This window comes from Clytia hemisphaerica, unplaced genomic scaffold (assembly GCF_902728285.1).
Source record: "Clytia hemisphaerica strain Z4C2 unplaced genomic scaffold, Clytia hemisphaerica genome assembly, whole genome shotgun sequence".
NCBI classification, from domain to species: Eukaryota; Metazoa; Cnidaria; class Hydrozoa; order Leptothecata; family Clytiidae; genus Clytia; species Clytia hemisphaerica.
In genome coordinates this window covers 124463-143530 of record NW_027104052.1, presented here as the reverse complement: position 1 = coordinate 143530, position 19068 = coordinate 124463, and the positions used below count along the sequence as shown (strand labels likewise).

At 34.9% G+C, this 19068-nt stretch overlaps 1 protein-coding gene across 1 annotated transcript; it reads left to right on the top strand.

Annotated features, from left to right (window-relative positions):
• Positions 1-1419: 1419 nt before the first annotated feature.
• Positions 1420-16703, top strand: LOC136811941 (xylosyltransferase 2-like). Its single transcript, XM_067068550.1, has 9 exons — positions 1420-1740; positions 8122-8460; positions 9033-9235; positions 10113-10193; positions 11419-11635; positions 12367-12543; positions 12826-13275; positions 14108-14261; positions 15989-16703. Exons 1-9 carry the CDS (start codon positions 1495-1497, stop codon positions 16504-16506), a joined length of 2385 nt encoding a protein of 794 aa, XP_066924651.1. The 5' UTR covers positions 1420-1494; the 3' UTR covers positions 16507-16703.
• The last annotated feature ends 2365 nt before the right edge of the window (positions 16704-19068 follow it).

The window sequence follows — 19068 nt, the reverse complement described above, 5'->3', positions numbered from 1 at the left end:
AAAAACATTATTGATAACAATGCTCACCGTCAAGAGCATGATTCAATTGTCAATAAAACTGATTTTTGCGACCAGAACTTTCTATTTATTTTTTCCCTACAACCCAATTCCCTCTCCCCCCCCCCATCAACAATAAATGATGAATTAATTGCTTTATGCATTTTCGCTAAACGCTATTCTTTCTGACTGATTTTTTTCATTTTTCTCCTCGCATTGCTTCTTGCTTCTGCTAAACGAGAGTAACATTTGTTGTCTCTCGCCCCATTCCACCGGTAGCGGAGAAAACAAGGGGAGTAAAACCACAGATCTGTAAAGCCCGAAGGGCTAGATTTGCGGCTTTTATCGAAAAGTGAAGCCTAGTTTTGGAAGGATTTCCTACCAAAGTCACGTGACTAAAATATGCAATTTCACCGGTTTGAGAGATGTGAAATAGCGTTTGCCGCCTACTTTTTTTGATCTCGCGCTCCGAAAACAATTAAAATACTAGATCCTATCCATCGGCACGAAATTCAAAAAGTCAAATTTTTGCTTCCCTTTTTTTTGCCTATCAAGCCCTTCGGGTTTACAGATATCTGTGAGTAAAACGAACCGTGTACTGTTCAATTTGAAGAATGCGTTTACCATAAGATTTCTTTTTCTCATTTTTTCGTTTATTTCAAAACACTTTTTGAGGCTCTGGTTGGCGTATCGCTTAGCAAGTGGGTTAAATACCCTTATATAAAAAAAAGCCAACCTTGCTTGCCAGAAACCCCGTGCGTTAATGTCTAAACGTGCATTGTCTGCCCGGGGGGGGGGGGGTACTAGGTTTGCGAGGTGACGGGTATGTCCGAGCCGAAAATCGAAAATCGACCCTTTGAGAGACAAAATTTTGTTGATTTTGGGACCCTTTCAGAGACTAACTTTTGAATTTGTACCCCTTTGAGAGACTTTTGAGGAATGAGAAAAGGTACCCTTATGGCTCGCACATACCCGGCACCCATTTTGCCAAGTACCCCCCCCCCGGGATTGTCTGAAACAATAGCTGAGCGTTCCTTTAACTCCTCTCAATAAGTGAGAAGTGTAAGAGCTGGCTCAACCCAAACATCCTTGCAAAGGTTCATCGCCGTCAAAATTTTGACGAAGGGTCGGGATTTTTTGAAAAATTTAAGGAATGAAAATTTCCATCGCCGCCCAAGTACGGAAATTGCACTGGAATTGGGCGCTTTAGCTTCTTTTTTTTTTCAAATCTCTTTAATCACCAAAATACTTGCAGCCTTTTGACACCCTCCCGCCATTATCAATATCAAATTTGACTTTCACTTTCATTTGCGAAATGTAAACAAACTACCACGTCGAAAAAAAGATGGAAACAGTCGGCCTCAACCTGGAAACACTGGATTTTTATTCTGTAGACATGTATGCTGCGCTAGGAACATTATATGAGATTTACCTGAACGTTGAACCCGACCGAGAGCCCGCGACTGAATGAGATGAAGAATCAAATGAGAATCAGAAATGGCAGCCACGAAAACAAAATTTGGTGTTGTAAAAACAATCTTATTGATAACAATTTTGATAGTTATTGTTCAAATTATAACTGTTTCATTTATAACATCACAAGATAATTTTGAGGAGCGTGCAAGAAGAGATCATACTAAGATACACGAAACAGATTTTATTTATGACGAAACATATTTGCCAAATGCACTGACAAAGGAGAACATTGATAACAATTATTCAAACAAGAATGACCACATTAATGTAAGCATTATTTTGTTTAATTTAAAATGTATATTTCTTCAAAAATCAAAACAACATTACAGCTTGTTTCACGCCTTATAGACGATCATCAGATGTGTGATGAATAAAAAATTTTGAACAAATTTCTGCTCTAAAAACATATAAAAGGATGATTAATTGACAGGTTGTAAAAGTGATAAATAGTAATAAAATGAGTTAATTGGTTAAAAAGTATGTATATAAATTGTGTCTAGGGAAATTGGTTTAAATAATAAAATGTTGATTTTGATAAATAAAATACAATAAAGGAACGTGGTGAAAGTTATCACCCATCTGGAGGGACTGTTTTGTAATTTTCCAATAAGAATTTGTTCACGTGTCGGCATTTTGAAATTAATTCAGATTTTGTGTTAACGAGTTCATGCTTGGAGGTGATTATATTCACTTTTTCAGTTAAGCATAAATTGCAGCATTATTTTGTTTTGTAGATTCAGATACATTGTACCGTGTTATTGGTAACTTGCATCAGTGGAGGCTAACATACTGTGATTATGTCAGTGTGCAGCTGGAACTTCGATTTATATTCAGGATTATTAGAAAAAGCTATACCCTGATATCTTTTTTCTTTAAACAAAGAATCAACAAGCCATCAACATCGATAAATAGACCTTTTTTTAACCTTTTGGACCCGAATGCCGTACATATACGTCCTTGAGACGTTCCGAATGCCGTACATATACGCAATTTGATAGGCATGTCTTTCTCGCGCAATATCTTTAATTGGCTTGCTTTCTGATCGTTGAAAAATAAAGAAAAAGAAAGTAGAGAGTCTAAGCTTTCCGTTGATATATAATGATGTAATGTTATGATCACGGTGTGAGTCAGCACTTTTCAAATAAAAACACTGATTCAAGATGGCAGACGGAAATACACTGATTTTGGAGAAAAGTAAACAATGTTTGAAAAGCCCTTGTGACCAGTAGAATTGTTTTTGGATGCTAATTTTTGGTATATGGCTTCATGAGTAAGTATATATTGATAAAATAGTAAAGAAAGATTTTATAATTAAATTTCCCCCACTTTTTTTGCATAGAAAGTGAAAAATGCCAAAAAAGTGACATTGTCGAAAAATGAGGAAAAAAGCATTGGTGTATGTAAAGCTACCATTTAAGTTAGAATACTTTAATTGAACTTGTACCCAACCTAAAAGCTGCAAAACTTAATTAGCTTTTCAGGGATAGTTTACTTTTTGCCAAAAGATTTCTAGTTCTTGAGTTATGGCAAATTTCCCAAACCCCGCGTTTTCTCAAAAAAAGTTGCGCGCAGACAGCGTGGAAATATAAAAAACAGCGCGCTGGAAAGGTTAAAGAGGCAGCCATGTTGAATGATTATGTACTCCAGCATAAAAACAATGATACAGCCATGCATAATTGCTATATCATGCATATTTTAAAAATTATGCATGGTCTATTCCACACATTTCCTCATAAAAAACTCTTAAAATTATCTTCCATAGACCTTTGCGCCTTTCCATCCGCCATCTTGAATAGACCTTTTCGCCTTTCCATCCGCCATATTGAATTGTATGCAAAAATTATGGTGGCCGAATTGCCGTGGTGAAATTCTCTTAGAAAGTATGCAAAACATATGAAAAAAGAAAGTATTAATATAAAACTTACATGCATAATTGGCATTATATTAAAGTGTAATCTTGTAGAAGAAAGATTAAATTTGCTTCTTTTGAAAACTAGAAATACTGTAATCAATTTCGCCCATCTCTTAGAACAAGCACTTCAAAAAACCATAACATAAGACATAAACTCACCCGCGAAGGTAAAAAACAATCCTTATTCGGCTGACGGTAAATTATTCTCCTGGGAATAGAAAAAAAAGCCAAAAAAAAGTATACAGGTTTGTCGAGATATTGTGAGCTTCAGGGTTTAAATTTTTCGTTCATTCTTTTTTAATCATATCGAGGATGCTTTAACTTGAATTTAGAGCCATCATACATCAGGTTTGAAAAAGTAGTTAGAAAACTCGTGTTGGAAATGTTCATGATAAGCAAATAAGATGGAGAAACTGTTGGCAAATTATAAATATATATGGTGAAGATCAGAGATCTGACCTCAAGCAGTTAGTCACACTAGGAAATTAAGCTTTCAGAAAAAACAACATCAGTCATCTACAGGATGTATTTCAACAACAAGGATGAGAGTTACTTGAATCAAGTTCAAGATCCCAAGACAATCAAAATCAATTAAAACTTGAAAACTTAAAATGAGACAAAGTTACCGATTGCGAACGTGCAGCAGCCAAATTTCAACCAACCAAATTTTGTCATTCAATTCCCGAGACAGCACTTCGATTTTTAAGGCCTTGTTTATACGCTAAAGTAAAAATAATTCCGCACATCTATATAAATGGGTCATTGTTTGAAGTCCGGTAAAATTTCCGGGAAAAAGCCGCGGTGCGCGGATTTAGGTGGGTTCCACCTCCCCCGTAGATCTTTTTCTTGGGAAGTTGCTCTTCAAATTAGTTTTCAAGGTTGGCTTGGCTCAAATTTTTTCATCTATGGCTCAAATTTTAGGCAATTTCTCAAAGTTTTTGAAAATGTTATTTTCATTAAAAAGCGCCGGGTTATTTTTTCATGAATCCCTTTAGAAGTTTTGCGGCGCATTTTTTTGGTTGAGAGTCAAGTAAACGATATAGCGCTTTCGCAGAATTAATCTTTGATACACATTTTGGCCGGTTGCTAGTGTGACTAACTGTCAAGGAGAGAAAGTGTTAAAAATACTAAATAAAATAAAGATGAAACATAAAAAGGGAATAATATTTTCATAATTATACATTTTTTATGCATTTTTTTTTTTTAATTTTTCTAAATATAAATAAAACCAATCAAACATTCTGTCAAGAAATGAGAATTTTATGTGAAAAAGAACCAACAAACCAATAGACATAAAGTTTAAAAAGCCAAGCAGAAAAACAAAACAGCAATCACATAAACACAAACACCAATAACCACTCAAAAAAACCCAACAAATGCAATCTGGAGTCCCCAACTTGCGACAGGCGCAGCTGCTTTAAACATGTTTTAAGGATGTTCAACACTCAGCCTCCCCCAGACTCCATAACTCTGAACTGACCCGCAGTCCAAACAAACTAACAAACATAGATAAACAAAAACTCACACTAAAATACAAAGAAACAAAAAAAGGGTTAAACAATAGACAAAATGAACAAGTTCAAAGAGACAAGAACAAGACAAACAACAAAAGACAAACAACAAAAGACAAGTATCAAAAAGCACAAATTTTCAAAAAGTAGGCCCAGAACCCGGTTCGACACCTAAAGTCCGAAATGCCGTGCAGCGGTCCGCACGGGAAAGAACGAAAAATAAAATGACTGAGAAAACTAACATACAATACATAATATAAAGATGTTTCAATTTTTCAAAAATGCAGTTGCGCTAAAAAATCATTTAAAGATTCTCCAAATTTCATAAAAGCCTCTGGAAATCTATCAAAACACTTTACAATTTGTTTTCCTAAGAAAGATCTTTCAGCTCCCTGATTGAGCATGCGTTTGAAAAGTTCTGAAATTCTGGGCAGAACATCTTCAAAAAGAAGAGTGCATTTAGCAATGTGTAGGACCTCAGAATATATAGAACTGTAAAAGATGATTGATGGTAAACTACTATCTTTATGCATGGCATTCTCACAATGAAAAAGGGAAAGGCGTCTCTCTTGTCAAACAATTTGTAGCGAAAGATGTTATTTTCAATGCTTATATCAAGATCCAAAAACGTTGCATGTGTTCCATGATGTTCAACTTTCAACTGTAGCTCTTCTGGATAGATATCATTATAACATGAGAAAAAATCATCTCTATCATTAATAGCGCAAAAGGTCATCAATAAATCTACCAACTGAATGAAAATTGTATGCTCTCGGAGAACTAGTAGATATCAAATTTTGTACATTATTTAGATTCGTAATAATAAAGAAAAAGGTTAGCCCAAAATAGAGCTGGATCTATTCCCATCGGGATACCAATGTTTTGTCTGAGTATATGATTACCAACTTTGAAATAGCAATTCTTGTTTAAATTTTGTTATGAGAATCGATTTTATGAAGATGAAAAAATTTTGGCATTCCTTTTTTTCGGAACCCTGAAAAACTCTAGTTTCGATTTTCCTTAAACTAAAGAGGTTCCGGGATTTGGGTTAGGGAGGCAAAAATTGCTAAAAAGCTGGTAAAATTGTAATCCTCAAATATCGAAGTTCCAGCCGCATTGTATTTGTGTCAGTCTAAACTTAAACTCCTATATCAGGATTAGAAACTAGGCTAGTCTTACCTCTTTTATCTTTCCCTTTACAACAATACAATGCTGACAAGTTGACACAACACATTAACAAGTAATCCTTGTATGAGAAGTTTATATTGAAATCTGCAACAAAAACGAAAGTTGATCTCTTCTACTGATAGCTTCCAGGCACTCCTTTGCAGTTGTTTATCAAATTTCCACCAATGAGGTTGCCACATTTCAAACGGCCCTTCTTTTTGGCACCCGTGGCCTCTCAGTGCCCTGGACAACGAGCGGCTGTAAAATCCCCCTCTTCATATATTTGTTTCAATTTGTGATCCTAAGGCTTAGGTTTTTTCTCATCTTCAATTTACTGAAGAAAGCGAGAATTTGATGCGAGAGTTAGATTATTAACAAAGTGCCGTAAAAAATCATTGAATAAAAGAAGAATTTAAAATCTTGAATATTTTCATTTTGAAGAATTGGTGCAAAAAAGTGAAACATAGAAAAGTTTCATTTTTCATTTGCGTTAATTGAAATCGGGGATTTGGAAAAAATTCTATGTTTGGTTTTTGCACAAACCCCTGTAACAATGGGTGAGCACCCCGTTGCTAAGATTTTGGCTTGAAATCGAAAATGAAACAATTGAAAACGAAAGTAAAATCAGCCTGTACTCGAAATCCTGTAATCTTGATATACAAGTCTAAGTCTATACTGTGTGTATTAACTATGTTTGATCAATTCAATTGTATTTGCTTGCTTTATTCCTCTCGTACAGTACTTGCTTTTATCTTTTTTTCTGATAGTGTATTGGCGGTCGCCCAGTCTAAAGCTCTAAATAAGTGGGCAAATTCAATTGCAATCAAACTTAGCGATCATATTCAAAGATCAATGAAACCTAATTGGCAATCAATTAAACCATCAATCAAAGCAGACCCGATCAATCGAACCTGTCGAACCAATCGAACAATACAACTTCAATTTCATTGTTTTATTTCAATTGCTTAAAAAAGAGAGCTCAGAAATACGTTGATTATACCTTTCTATGTGCACATCTTTTATGATATGTCTCTTTTTTGTGTCAATCATCAGGAATGGTTCAATTCAAATGGGAATATCTTGAAAAAGATTATAACGCCAACAAAACATTAATATAAAGAAATAAAATACTCGTTAGAACATAAAAAAAAATTATAATTCAAAAAAAAAGAAGAAGTACTTACAAAACAACAAAAGCTTTTTGGAATTTTGTTCTTAAAGGGATTATCAGATGATTTTTGATGTTTGGCCTTGATTTTGAATTTTCAAATTTTTACTTGAAAACAATAGAAATTCAACGTAAAGACTGTGTAAAGACTTATTTTTAGAAATTTCATCTGATAATCCCTTTAAGAACAAAATTAAAAAAGGTTTTGTTGTTTTGTAAGTATCTCTAAGCCAAATATATTGCACTTTATTGCAAAATTTCTTATTTTGCTGATTTCTACTGACATCAGCAAGATTTGAAAAAAAAATTATGCAAAAATGAATCTTTTAGTGATGTGCAACTTGGGTCCAAATTTCATGTTTATACCACCAGTCAAACTGGAGTTATTCAAAATGCTGTAACCCCCTGAAATTCCAGGCAATTTCAGGTTTAAACCCCTCTGGAATTCTGAATTTTAGTAGGAACATCCCCTTGGAACGGAAATGGACTCCTCAACAGGGGTATATGTTTTTTTTCTGGAAAAACCCAATTCACCGTCAGTTGAATAAGGATTACTCTTGCACACCTTTGCTGCTGATTTTCATGCATTGTATTAAAAATTACCGAAATTGTCATCACAAAAGTAAAATAGCCAGAAAGTTGACAATTAAAATCTTTCTTTTGTAAAAGATAGAAAGAAGTAATTTCACGTCAGTCAGTCAAAAGAAGAGAACCAGTTTTGACTTTTTGCCAACAGTCTTCCATTGAGCTTAGACAACAACATTCTTCAGCCATTCAAAGGCAAATTTCTGCTATTTTAAGGAGGCTCTTTAAACATTAAACAATTTTTTTCTGGAAGAGCCCATTTAACAAAAATTTAAATTAACTTCTCTCTGTATTATTTTGTCCAGTTGATGACAATGACAACAGAACCAGTGAGATGTGATGTAAAACACAAAGATGCAAAATCAGCACTTTCACGTGTCAAAAGTGAACAATGTAAAAATGAACTGTATCAAACAATTTGTGCTGCACAAGAGAAAACACTTTTCTGGAAAAACATCACCAGGATGTGTCAGGTACCTGCTGGAAAAAGACCAGCACATTCCATTCAAAGCAAAATGGGTTATGGTCCGCCCATTCGGATATTATACGCCATGGTCGTTCACGGGCGTGCCTTCAGACAAGTTAAACGCCTTTTCAAAGCCCTTTATCATAAAAATCATTACTTTTATATTCATGTTGACTCGGTAAGACTGTTTTTTATTTATTTTTTTTATTTCTGTCCCTTAAATGTGATTTTGGTCACTTGACTTTTGACGTTTTCTTAATGGATTGCTATTTATATTTTCTGAACTTTTAAGATATTTTCCCTTCTGCCAGCTTGACAACGCTTCAACAGTACCATGCTAAAGGTCTTGAAATGGGATTTCATCTTTTGATCATATTATCATGTTCGTATTTTGTTCAATATTACTAGAATGTTTGAGACCAGACCATTTAATATACACGTTTTTTTTTTATAAGAACATCAAAAATTTTCGAAGCCTTCGGATGTTCTTAGTTTTTTGGATTTGAAGCCTGAAAATGTTCTTAAAATGTTCTTATTTTCAGCATTTTTTGAGCATTTTGATGTAATTTCTTAAGAAAATGCATGTTTTTAAGTCTCCAAAGCCTTAGAATGTTCTTAGAATGTTCTTAAATTTTTGGGCCTCGAAGCCTTATGTTCTTATATAGTTTGTTCTTATAAAAAAACTTCTCACGGCTCTTTTTGCGGAGACTGCAATTTCAATAAATCCACTGCTAACGTGTATCGTTTCAGAGATCAGATTATTTATATGAGGAACTAAAAACGTTTGTGAAAAGATTCGATAATGTGGCTGTGGCGCCCTGGCGGATGGCGACAATTTGGGGCGGTGCAAGTTTGTTACAAATGTTGTTACGGATGATGGCGGACGTATTACGAATGGCGGATTGGAAATGGGATTTCTTTTTAAACATTAGTGCAGCTGATTATCCTGTGCAGTAAGAGAATTCTTGTTGAGTCAGCATTTTATATTTTTATTGTCATCATTTTGGTTAAAAGGATGTTATTTAACGTCTTGCCATTTCCTTACATAACAGCTTTCTTCACTTTTCGTGTCGTTTGATTTTCATTATTTTTGATATTTTGCTTTGTCAGCAAAAAAGATGTCTCATTGCTATTATCAAAAGAGAGTATCTTTATAATTCATACTTGTCATTTTTTAACTAGAAGTACCGTACCGCATTAGATGCACGTTACAAAACATTCGGACTCTCCCTTCCAACAGTAACATCAAACAGAATTTAGTACCATATTTTTTTGGAATCCGTTCGCTTACAAAATGAACTCTTTGTTTCAACATGCGGAAACAATGGCAGCATAATTAGACATTCAGGCGGATTTTGACGGATGGCCGAAAAAGTTTTTTCAGAGGGAATTTAATTTGGCGGATGGTTGAAAAAAAGGGGCCAAAAAACGATATCGAAAAAGCAAAAAACTGGGTTTAAGGCCTGAAATAAAACAGATAGGGGAATGAATTTCCAGTTAGCGGGAATTTGATTGGGCGGATAAATAAATTCCTTGATAACGGTTTCCAATCGATAACAAAGAGAGCTCACACTTAAGAATGGACTTTAAAGGTTTCATTTTTATATAAGTGTTCCCGTTTCATATCAGGCACATGTTTTATATCAGGACGACAGTGTTTGCTTATTGTTATATTGTACTGATATAAACAAAAAATGTTTTTCTTTTCCTTTTTTGACCAATCTGCTCCACATCTGTGTCAATTCAATATAAAATGCTTGCAAATAAAAATTGATTGAAGTAAGCAAAAAACAAAATCTTTAATCATTCAACCACTTTCTTTTTTTTCAGACACAATGAGAAGCTCTCCGCTTTCTTGCGCTCGCATCGTGATGAGAATTTCTTGAAGCCTCACGGTGGCAAAACTGAAAGGTATAGCAATGTTTTGTTTTTCATTTCAAAGAATACACTTTTTTGACCGTAGTCGCGCGGGCTTTTTTTTGTCCGCTTTATCCCACTAAAACCGTCCCAGTCCTTTTTTGGCAATAATAGACAATAGAAAAATGCGTCAAAAAAGGATTGGGACGGTTTTAGTGGGAAAACGCGGACAAAATAATGCCCGCTTGACTACGGTCGAAAAGGTGTATTATGTTTACCATTTAATTTAGATGCGCTTAAATAACGCTTCGTTTGTTTCTCCGAAGTACACGTTGACTTTACAACTTTACAGCTTTTTGATAATTTCCAGTGAAATAGACTAGAAGCATTTGACGAGGTCGCCATTTTGAAAAAAAAAGAAAAATACTTAAAATCCAAATAACAAGAGAAGTGATTGGAGTGAGAAACCAACATATCAGAATATCAGCAAACATATTCAGACGTTTTTTTCGATTTTCGACTAATTAGACTATATAAAAAATTCCGGGTGCTCTCGTTAGAAAATATGACGTCATCTTGACTTACGTATATCAAAAATATATATAGTTCTATCTCTAGTTCTAAATACCATCATTCTGGGTCACCTTCATAAGCCGGGAGTTACTTTATTTTAACGTCACCCGCGCGTTTTTTCTACGCAATCAAGGCTTCTTTTTTCAGAAATTCATCAAATACACGGGTTTCGAATTAAATTTTTGCTTAGCTTTAGCTTTGATCCCATGTAAATTTGCACGAAAAATATCAAGTAAACAGAACGAAAATTGGCCGTGTATCAAGCAATTTTAGCTCATTTTTCCATTTTGACAGACTTTATGGGTCATTATGAAAACAAAAAACATTAAAATAAAAAGTCAATCGTTTAATCATATTTCTTTTATCTAATTTGAAATAGAAAAACATCTTTTGAATGAACACCTGGCTTTCAAAAGAGAAGAAAGGAAATCTATCAACCTTTTATAAGGCATTTCCCCTTATCGCTCCTTTTATTTACTTGATTTTTTCTCTCGCGCCAGGTTTAATTCGAAACCCGTGTATTGTAACTCTCCAAGAGACTGGATGAAAAATCCAGGTTTTTGGTGAGGTACTCGCTAATAACAGCTTCAAACCGCAACTTTTTCTGGTCAAAAGTAAAAGTACGACTTATTTATATTCTGGAGCTAATGAATGTTATGGTCGCTCAGTCATAACCCCAGTTAATGTTGTCTTGATTTTTTTTCAGGTTTGTAAAGAAGCAAGGGTTATCGAGAATATTTTACGAATGTGATGAACACATGTGGCGCTTGGGTGATCGAGACTTACCTTCGAATATCGATTTTGATGGAGGCTCTGATTGGATATGTTTGAATCGAAAATTTGTGGATTATTTAGTTCACTCTGATGACACACTGGTGAATGGAATGAAACACATGTACCGTTATGCCTTGCTACCCGCTGAAGTACGTGACCGTTTGATTTAAATTCATTTCATTATTCCTATTTTAGATTTAACGAACCATTGGGCTCTTCCAGGAAATTTTTGTACATGGGGGATGGAGGATATATTGGATATTTTGTCCGGGGGTAATGAAAAATCTGAAAAATTTGCCTTGCAAACTTGCTCTGATTAGGGGTGATTTTGAATATTCCTGGTGGAGTCAAAATCTACAATGTCCGGAGGGTAAATTTCCAAAACATGCTATACCCTCCACCACATATTCAAATTTTTTCTTGAAGAGCCCATTTTTCATTAGAGAATTTTCTTAACATTTCTTTTAACTCGTCTGTACATATGGACTTGACAGGTCCCTTCATAAAATCTGTACGCTCAAATAGGCAAAATTCGACTCCCCTTGTACACTCTCATGCGCTTTGATAGAACCCCCTCCCCTAAGAAAGAAAATTTTGAAAATTCAAATAAATCGACTAATTCTAGCTATCAAATGGAAGAAAAGAGTTTGCAAGTTTTTTTATTTTTCAAATAGAAGATCAGAAAAAACTAAAAAATTTGAAAAATTGCATTAAAGAAATTTGCAAAGCGTACATAGATTTCTTGATTGACCACCTACACTTTCGTACGCTTTACCGCAGAAAAGTGGCATTTTCATTTATATTTTTCAGTTATCATGTTTTCCACGTTGTATTACGTAATATTGCGTAACTTTCTTTTTCTTCTTTGATTCGTTTCCAGTCTTTTTTCCACGTGGTGTTACGTAATTCACGTTATTGCACAAGCTTTGCTAAAGGGAACATGAGGTTGGCGAATTGGAAAAGAAAGTTGGGCTGTAGATGTCAATATAAACATATCGTGGACTGGTGCGGTTGTTCACCCAATGATTTCAAACCTGAAGATCTTGTTCGGTTACAGGTTTGACTCTCTCTTTTTCTTCTTTCTTTCTCTTGTCTTAAATAGATGTTTTTGGAGCGGCCGTAGCATAAAAAAATCGTTAATTTTTTACACGTTCTTGGGGCTAGGAGTCTTTCCTTCAACGTTGGTTTTTTGGCCATAAAAACTTCTTTCCAGGCCCCCTCTCAAGAAAGGCTTGAAATCCTATCTACTTTCGAACCAATCACATGCGGTTGAGGCCCACGAAGCTGCTACGGATCCTTTTTTTCTTCATTTTTAAACAATGATATCTTGTTTTTATAGAGTCAGACCATCAATCATTTCGCGCGGAAATTCGAGCCAATAGTCAATCAAGAAATTATCAACTTGCTGGACGAATGGCTTTTCGGAAAACCCGAAACTCCTTTGATCGCACGTAATGTATACTGGGAAAATGTGTATCACAGTCGTCATGACAACGGGAGCAAATTTGATATGATACTAACAGCGCTTCAATCCTTTAGTCGGATTGCTTCTAAAGAACAAACAGTCAACGATTGCGAATTTTTTCCTATTTGGCGCCCCGAGCAAGCTACACTTTATATGTCGAATGATACTTTCCATGGCGTGCTATCTCAACAAGAATATAAAGTGATCGCTGGACGAACTTTGAGAGAAACCATTTCCGTGGAAACATTTTTTCAACCAATCAGATTCTTGGAAATGAGGAATCGGAATATGAGTGAACCAGCCAATCGCCTGCAGTCACTGGCGGTAGGACCTTTTTTTATTTCTTCTTCAGCAACACATCCGTCCAAAACGTTCTGTTGACAAAACTGAAGGGGATAGTAAGGTGGATTGAAACTTTTTGATCTGTAATGTAACGCGAATGGCTTCTCATTCTAAATTAATTAAAGCCAGTGTCCAAAAGGTGCTTTTTGATTTTTGATCATTATTTTCCAACCAGTTGTCATATAATAAAAGGTTTGGTATCGGTGGAAAAATGCGCTTATACTTTGAAATAATAATACGCTCAAGTCAAAATATAATAATGTATAATGACGAGAAAATATCACAGACCAAAATCTTTGGATTTACGTGGATATTTTGAAAGATTTTATATTTTTTATCAATGTCAAATTTCTCAAGATCAAGGGTACATAGATTTCACTTTGAAAGTCACAATGAAAATAAAATCTTTGATACCAACCCTTATATTTTTGGATTCACGTATTATTCGACAACTGGTTGGAAAGTTATGACTGAAATTAAGAAAAACATTGCACACGTCTTTTTGACACAGACTTCCATGATAACGAGTTTCTTCTATTCCATTCGTCCAGATTCTTAGACAGGGATTTAAAGTCCAACATTCCTGAACTGTCTTCTTATTCCTTTGCTAATTATTTTTGTCACCTTATATTTACCTCCCTAATAGAGGATACGGTTTTACTGTAGAACAATCCATCGAAGAAGAAGTTATATACCGGGTGGTCCAAAAAAAGTGTCCATAAAATTCAAATTTTGACGTAGCAAGTTCTACTCATTCTATTTTATGTTTAACGAATTTTAAAAACCTTTAAAAAATTTTATTCACTACGCACAGGTGGGCACCAGTTGGGATCAAAAGGAGCGAATATTTCGAAACATTGCTGGCATTATAGGGCCAAGGGACGAACCTGTATTGGTCCACAGATGGGTGCACGGTCCTGAATTCCATGTTCGCATAGTATGGCAAGACCCCCTGAATGTCATAGCAGGTTTGTACTGTCCTATCAATTAACTTTAAGATAATTAAGTAACAAACGTCCCCTCTGTTAACTACAGGGTGTCCCGAAAAAAAATATCGAGCGTCGTACCACTTCTATAGAAAGAAAGTTCTTGTGTGTGTTTCACTAAATTTACAATGTTTATCAAAGTTCCTATCTGTGTCATATTAATTCTCATGAGACATTTTTTAGGAATAACTTTTACAAAAAACAATTCTCAATAACTTAAACGTCATGAAAATTGTAAAGAAAGTTAATTTATTTTTATCATATATTTTCTTACATGTTATAAACACGCGCAACAACCTTCTACTCAGAATCATGTTCGAACTCGATACTTTTTTTTCGGGACACCCTGCAGTGCCTGTTTAGTGAGGATAATAATGATGATAATAAAATGTAAACATTAAAATTGCGTGAACCACCAGGTATACAGTTTTGTTTGACATTTTGTAACTTAGTAGGGGGAAATTTGTAAAATCGCTCGACTGTTTAAGTCAAAGCACTTGTTATACATTTTTGGAAAGGTAAGGGGTGTTAGGAGAATCAAAATAACATATAACGTATATATTATGGTTTATTATTTTTTAAGGGTCAATATCTTGAGTTAAGTACAAAAATCACCTATATTCGCAATATATATCTAATCTTAATTTTTTGAGAGCTTTCCAAAAATATACAACAGGTCTCTTTTTTCTCAAGCCAAATTTTCATTAAATTTTAACCCTATGATTTTTGCCTGGGACATATTTGTCCGAAAAACACACCAAAGCGTCCGAACAAAAAATTGGAACCTATGTTATTTTTTGATTCCCCTACCCCTTAGCTTTCCAAAAATGTATAACAAGTGCTTTGATTAAAACAGTCGAGCTACCTCAAAAAATCGAACAAATTTCCTCCTACTAACTAACCATTGTCTCTTTTTTTAATATTAAAAAAATTCCACTTTGAATATTCTTATCTCAACCATTGTCATACCATTCAACATAATTTACTTATTACAACATTCACTCTTCATTCAATATACGGGATTCGAATTCAACTACACACGTGAAAAAAGTCAATAAAAGAAATAAGATTTTACAATTGCCTTATCATTTCTATGTCTATTTTGCTGTGTTATAGTGACCCATACAGTATGCCAAATATAGAATAATGAGCTATAATTGCATACTGTTTTGTTTACTTGACTTCTTTTTTCATTCAAATTACATGGGTTCAAAGCCAGTAGGGTGGTGGCAGCCCCCCTCCCCAACGGAGGTTTTTTTCAAGGGGCGCCGAAATACAAAGGGTGCAAAAAGACGCCTCTAATTACTAATCTCGGCGCCCCTTTGCTCTTTTACACCTTAGATATGGCAGTTTTCGGCCAAAAAGAGAGAAAATACCCGTGCTTGCTTTGCTCGCGTTACTTAAAAAAAAATTTACTCTTCAAAGAGGGATCCAAAATCTAAATCTTCTAAAAATGCCTCCCCATGCCCGAATTTTAGTCGACCCACCACGCTACTGATCAAAGCAAAAGCCACGCAAAATGATATTCATATTGAAATGATATTTTGTAGCCTTGTACCTCTGGCAATATCACTTGGTGCCTAGCGGGGGGATAAGGCTATTATGTTTTGTTGTCAGTAGTGGTTCGTCTTATTTGTACGTTAGTGTACCGTGTAACCTATATTATAAAGAAATAATTATATTTTCACACGTCTCACCCTTCATTCCAGGTATGTACCAGATGAAAGTCGATAAAACTTGGGTCATCAGTTTCCATAAACCAAAATTCAACAAACCATTGCGCCCTGGGACTTGGACGGTCAAAATTGTCTTTAACGATGATATCACTCTTGGTCTCACAAAGTTTTTAGTCATTCCTCAAAGCTATTATGACGGTAAAGAAGGCGTTTTGAACGACGTGATCGCAACAAATAATGGTCCACCTGCTGGTCTTTACGCGTCAGATTACGTGGTTGAGTTTGACCGCGAGGCGAACGATACGAGCGAGCGGGTAGTGGAATTTGCGAAAAACTCAAAATCTATTGGGTCATCTTTGGAGGGTTGGATCGATTCTATTATGCAACAACATTGGAAGTTTGTGGGTATTTGCGTCAGTTCTGAGCGCACTGGTGTCAAAAATAAATGCATAGCTCAGCTACCATCTTGTTCAGATACAGATTGGAGTTCCAAATCACCGGATCCGAAATCGGAAGTTAAAAGAATTGAACCTAACGGTTATCTAAGTTGATGAAGTTTGATCTACTCAGGTAAGATAAGATAATACAATCACGTGATGCGATAGAATTTGCACTGAATTTAACTCTTTAAGTGCCAATGACGAGTATATTGGTCATGGACTATGCACTCCTGTAATGCCCAGTTTGAGTTACAAATCGTCATTTTTGGTCTAACTCGTAAGAATTGGATTGGGCTTCATGGTCAAGCAAAAAAAAATCAAAAGTGAGTCTTTTCAGCAAGATTTTCAGCTAAAAAGTCTAAAAAAATGCAAAAATTTGACAAAAATCCACTTTTTTAAGATTTTGACCGGTTTTTTACCATTTATAGTCAACAACTGATCCAAGAAGCTCCAAATTTGGCCCTGCTTTACTTGATTCTGTCTTCCAGAAAGCTTCCGGCGAATTAGCTTGAAGTTTTACTACTGGGCACCTTTCTATCATTCAGGCAGGTCCGGAGATATAAGCCTTTAAAGATTGAACTAGCCATTTTCTTTAAAAAATGACCGTGGCACTTAAAGGGTCTAGACGAGAGGTAAATGTTATTTTCAATCTGGCATTTGTGTGATAATCACACAGGTAGACCACATGAGTAAATTTGTGACTCTTCTCTCTACTCTAGTATCTTTATCAGGCTGTGGATGCGGACCTGATTCGCTTGCCACTTCCTCAAACTGTTTAAGAAATGCTGACATCGTCAGCGGACGGAAGGGTTTACGTAATAAGTATTGCCTTCTTGTTCAATATCAGTGATGAAAAAAAAGGAAAATAATTTTTATTTTAGAAATTTAGTGCTAAATTTAGGGCCTTTTCATGAGTTTTGATTTCTTGATATTCATGACGTAATTTTTTTACGGAAACACCCGAAAAACACCGGGAGTTTGCCACCAGTTTTGAATTTAAACCACCTATGAAACTGGTGGCAAACGCCCGGTGTTTTCCGTATAAAAGATTACGTCATGAATATCAAGAATTCGACTTAGGGTCAATTTTTCAAATCCCAGTTAGCAGATGCAAACGTTTTGTAAGCATTCCCCATAGTGACCAGTTATGAAATTGACATCATTAAAATGTCAATTTTTACGATGTAAAACAATAGAATACACTTGTTAATTACTTTTATTACTTTATTTTTGCAGGGCTATAAATGGATTATTAACCTCAGAAGCCTGTCTCTCTTGCAAAATATATAAATTTGTGTAAGAAAGTGCAATTTTGTTACGAAGTAATTATCTTTCAATGTTATGAATAGGGATAGATAATTACTTTGTCATAAAAATCTGCTCTCCTACACAAATTCCCCGTTTTTTTTTAGCAACATCTTCACAACAATTGTTGTTTAGGGAACCTTAGGTAATAATTTATTGAAATTTTAAATTTTAAATGATATTTAATTTTATAACAGTTTAAAAATTTATAAGTTTTAAGCCTTTTAAAGAGCTTAAAACAATCTAGCCGTTTTTATAGCATACTATTTGTGTCGAGTATTCTACAAAGGGATGTATCCGATTGAATTTTTCTATTGCAGTTGCATTACTTCTAATTGGCCTAATAGAAAAGCATCTTAGACTTTTTGAAGATCGAGACCAAGACATGTGATTACGAGGTCATGATTTCTTTCTACCCCTTACGCCTTGCAGCTGACACACAGCGTTGTTTCGACGTTTATCAAATGTTTGGGACGTCCAAAAAACAGCTTCGTGTGTCAGATGGGGTAACCTCGTTGATTTATCATAGCCCGAAGAGCTAGATCCGCGGCTTTTATCGAAAAGTGAAGCAAGTTTTGGTAGGATTTCCTACCAAAGAAATCACGTGACAACAAGCAATTTCACTGGTTTGAGAGAATAGCGTTTGCCGCCTACTTTTTTTGATTTCGCGCTCCGAAAACAATTAAAATGCTAGATCCTATCCATCGGCACGAAATTTTAAAAGTCAAATTTTTGCTTCACTTTTTTTTGCTGAAGAAAGCTTAAAGTTGCCCCTTGCTTTAATCTAGCCCTTCTGTGGATAACCTACGGACCACACTGGGCCTCCAAAATATTTATTTAATGGGCGGTTTAACTTGTATCCCACGAAATCGAAATACGAAAAAGTTATCACGCAAAAAAGAATTAGGTCAAAAGATATATCCCTAAGAAGCAAGGATACATCTTTTTTCGAATTAAAGAAAAAGACTCCTGGGGGTGGGGTACTTAGGCAAATCCTCAAAAGTCCCTTCAAAGGGGTACAAATTTAGTTTAGTTTCCAAAGGGTTCGAAAAATCTCTAAAATCGAAATTTCCCTCAAAGGGTCACGATTTTCAAAAATTTTATGGAAATTATTTCAAAAAGTAATTTTCCTTGAAGAGGGTTTTGATAGAAAATCTAAGAAGTTAGATGTGGATTTTTTATAATTTTATCATGCAGAATTTCAATTTTATTTATGAAAATAGAGACATAAATATTGTGAAGGAATATATTATATCAGAGATTTTACGCATATTATAATATTAATTATTTATATATTTTATTACGAATGCAAACTATTTATGGAATAGCATCCTTTTAGATATTGGAATTTAATTCATAACTAAATAG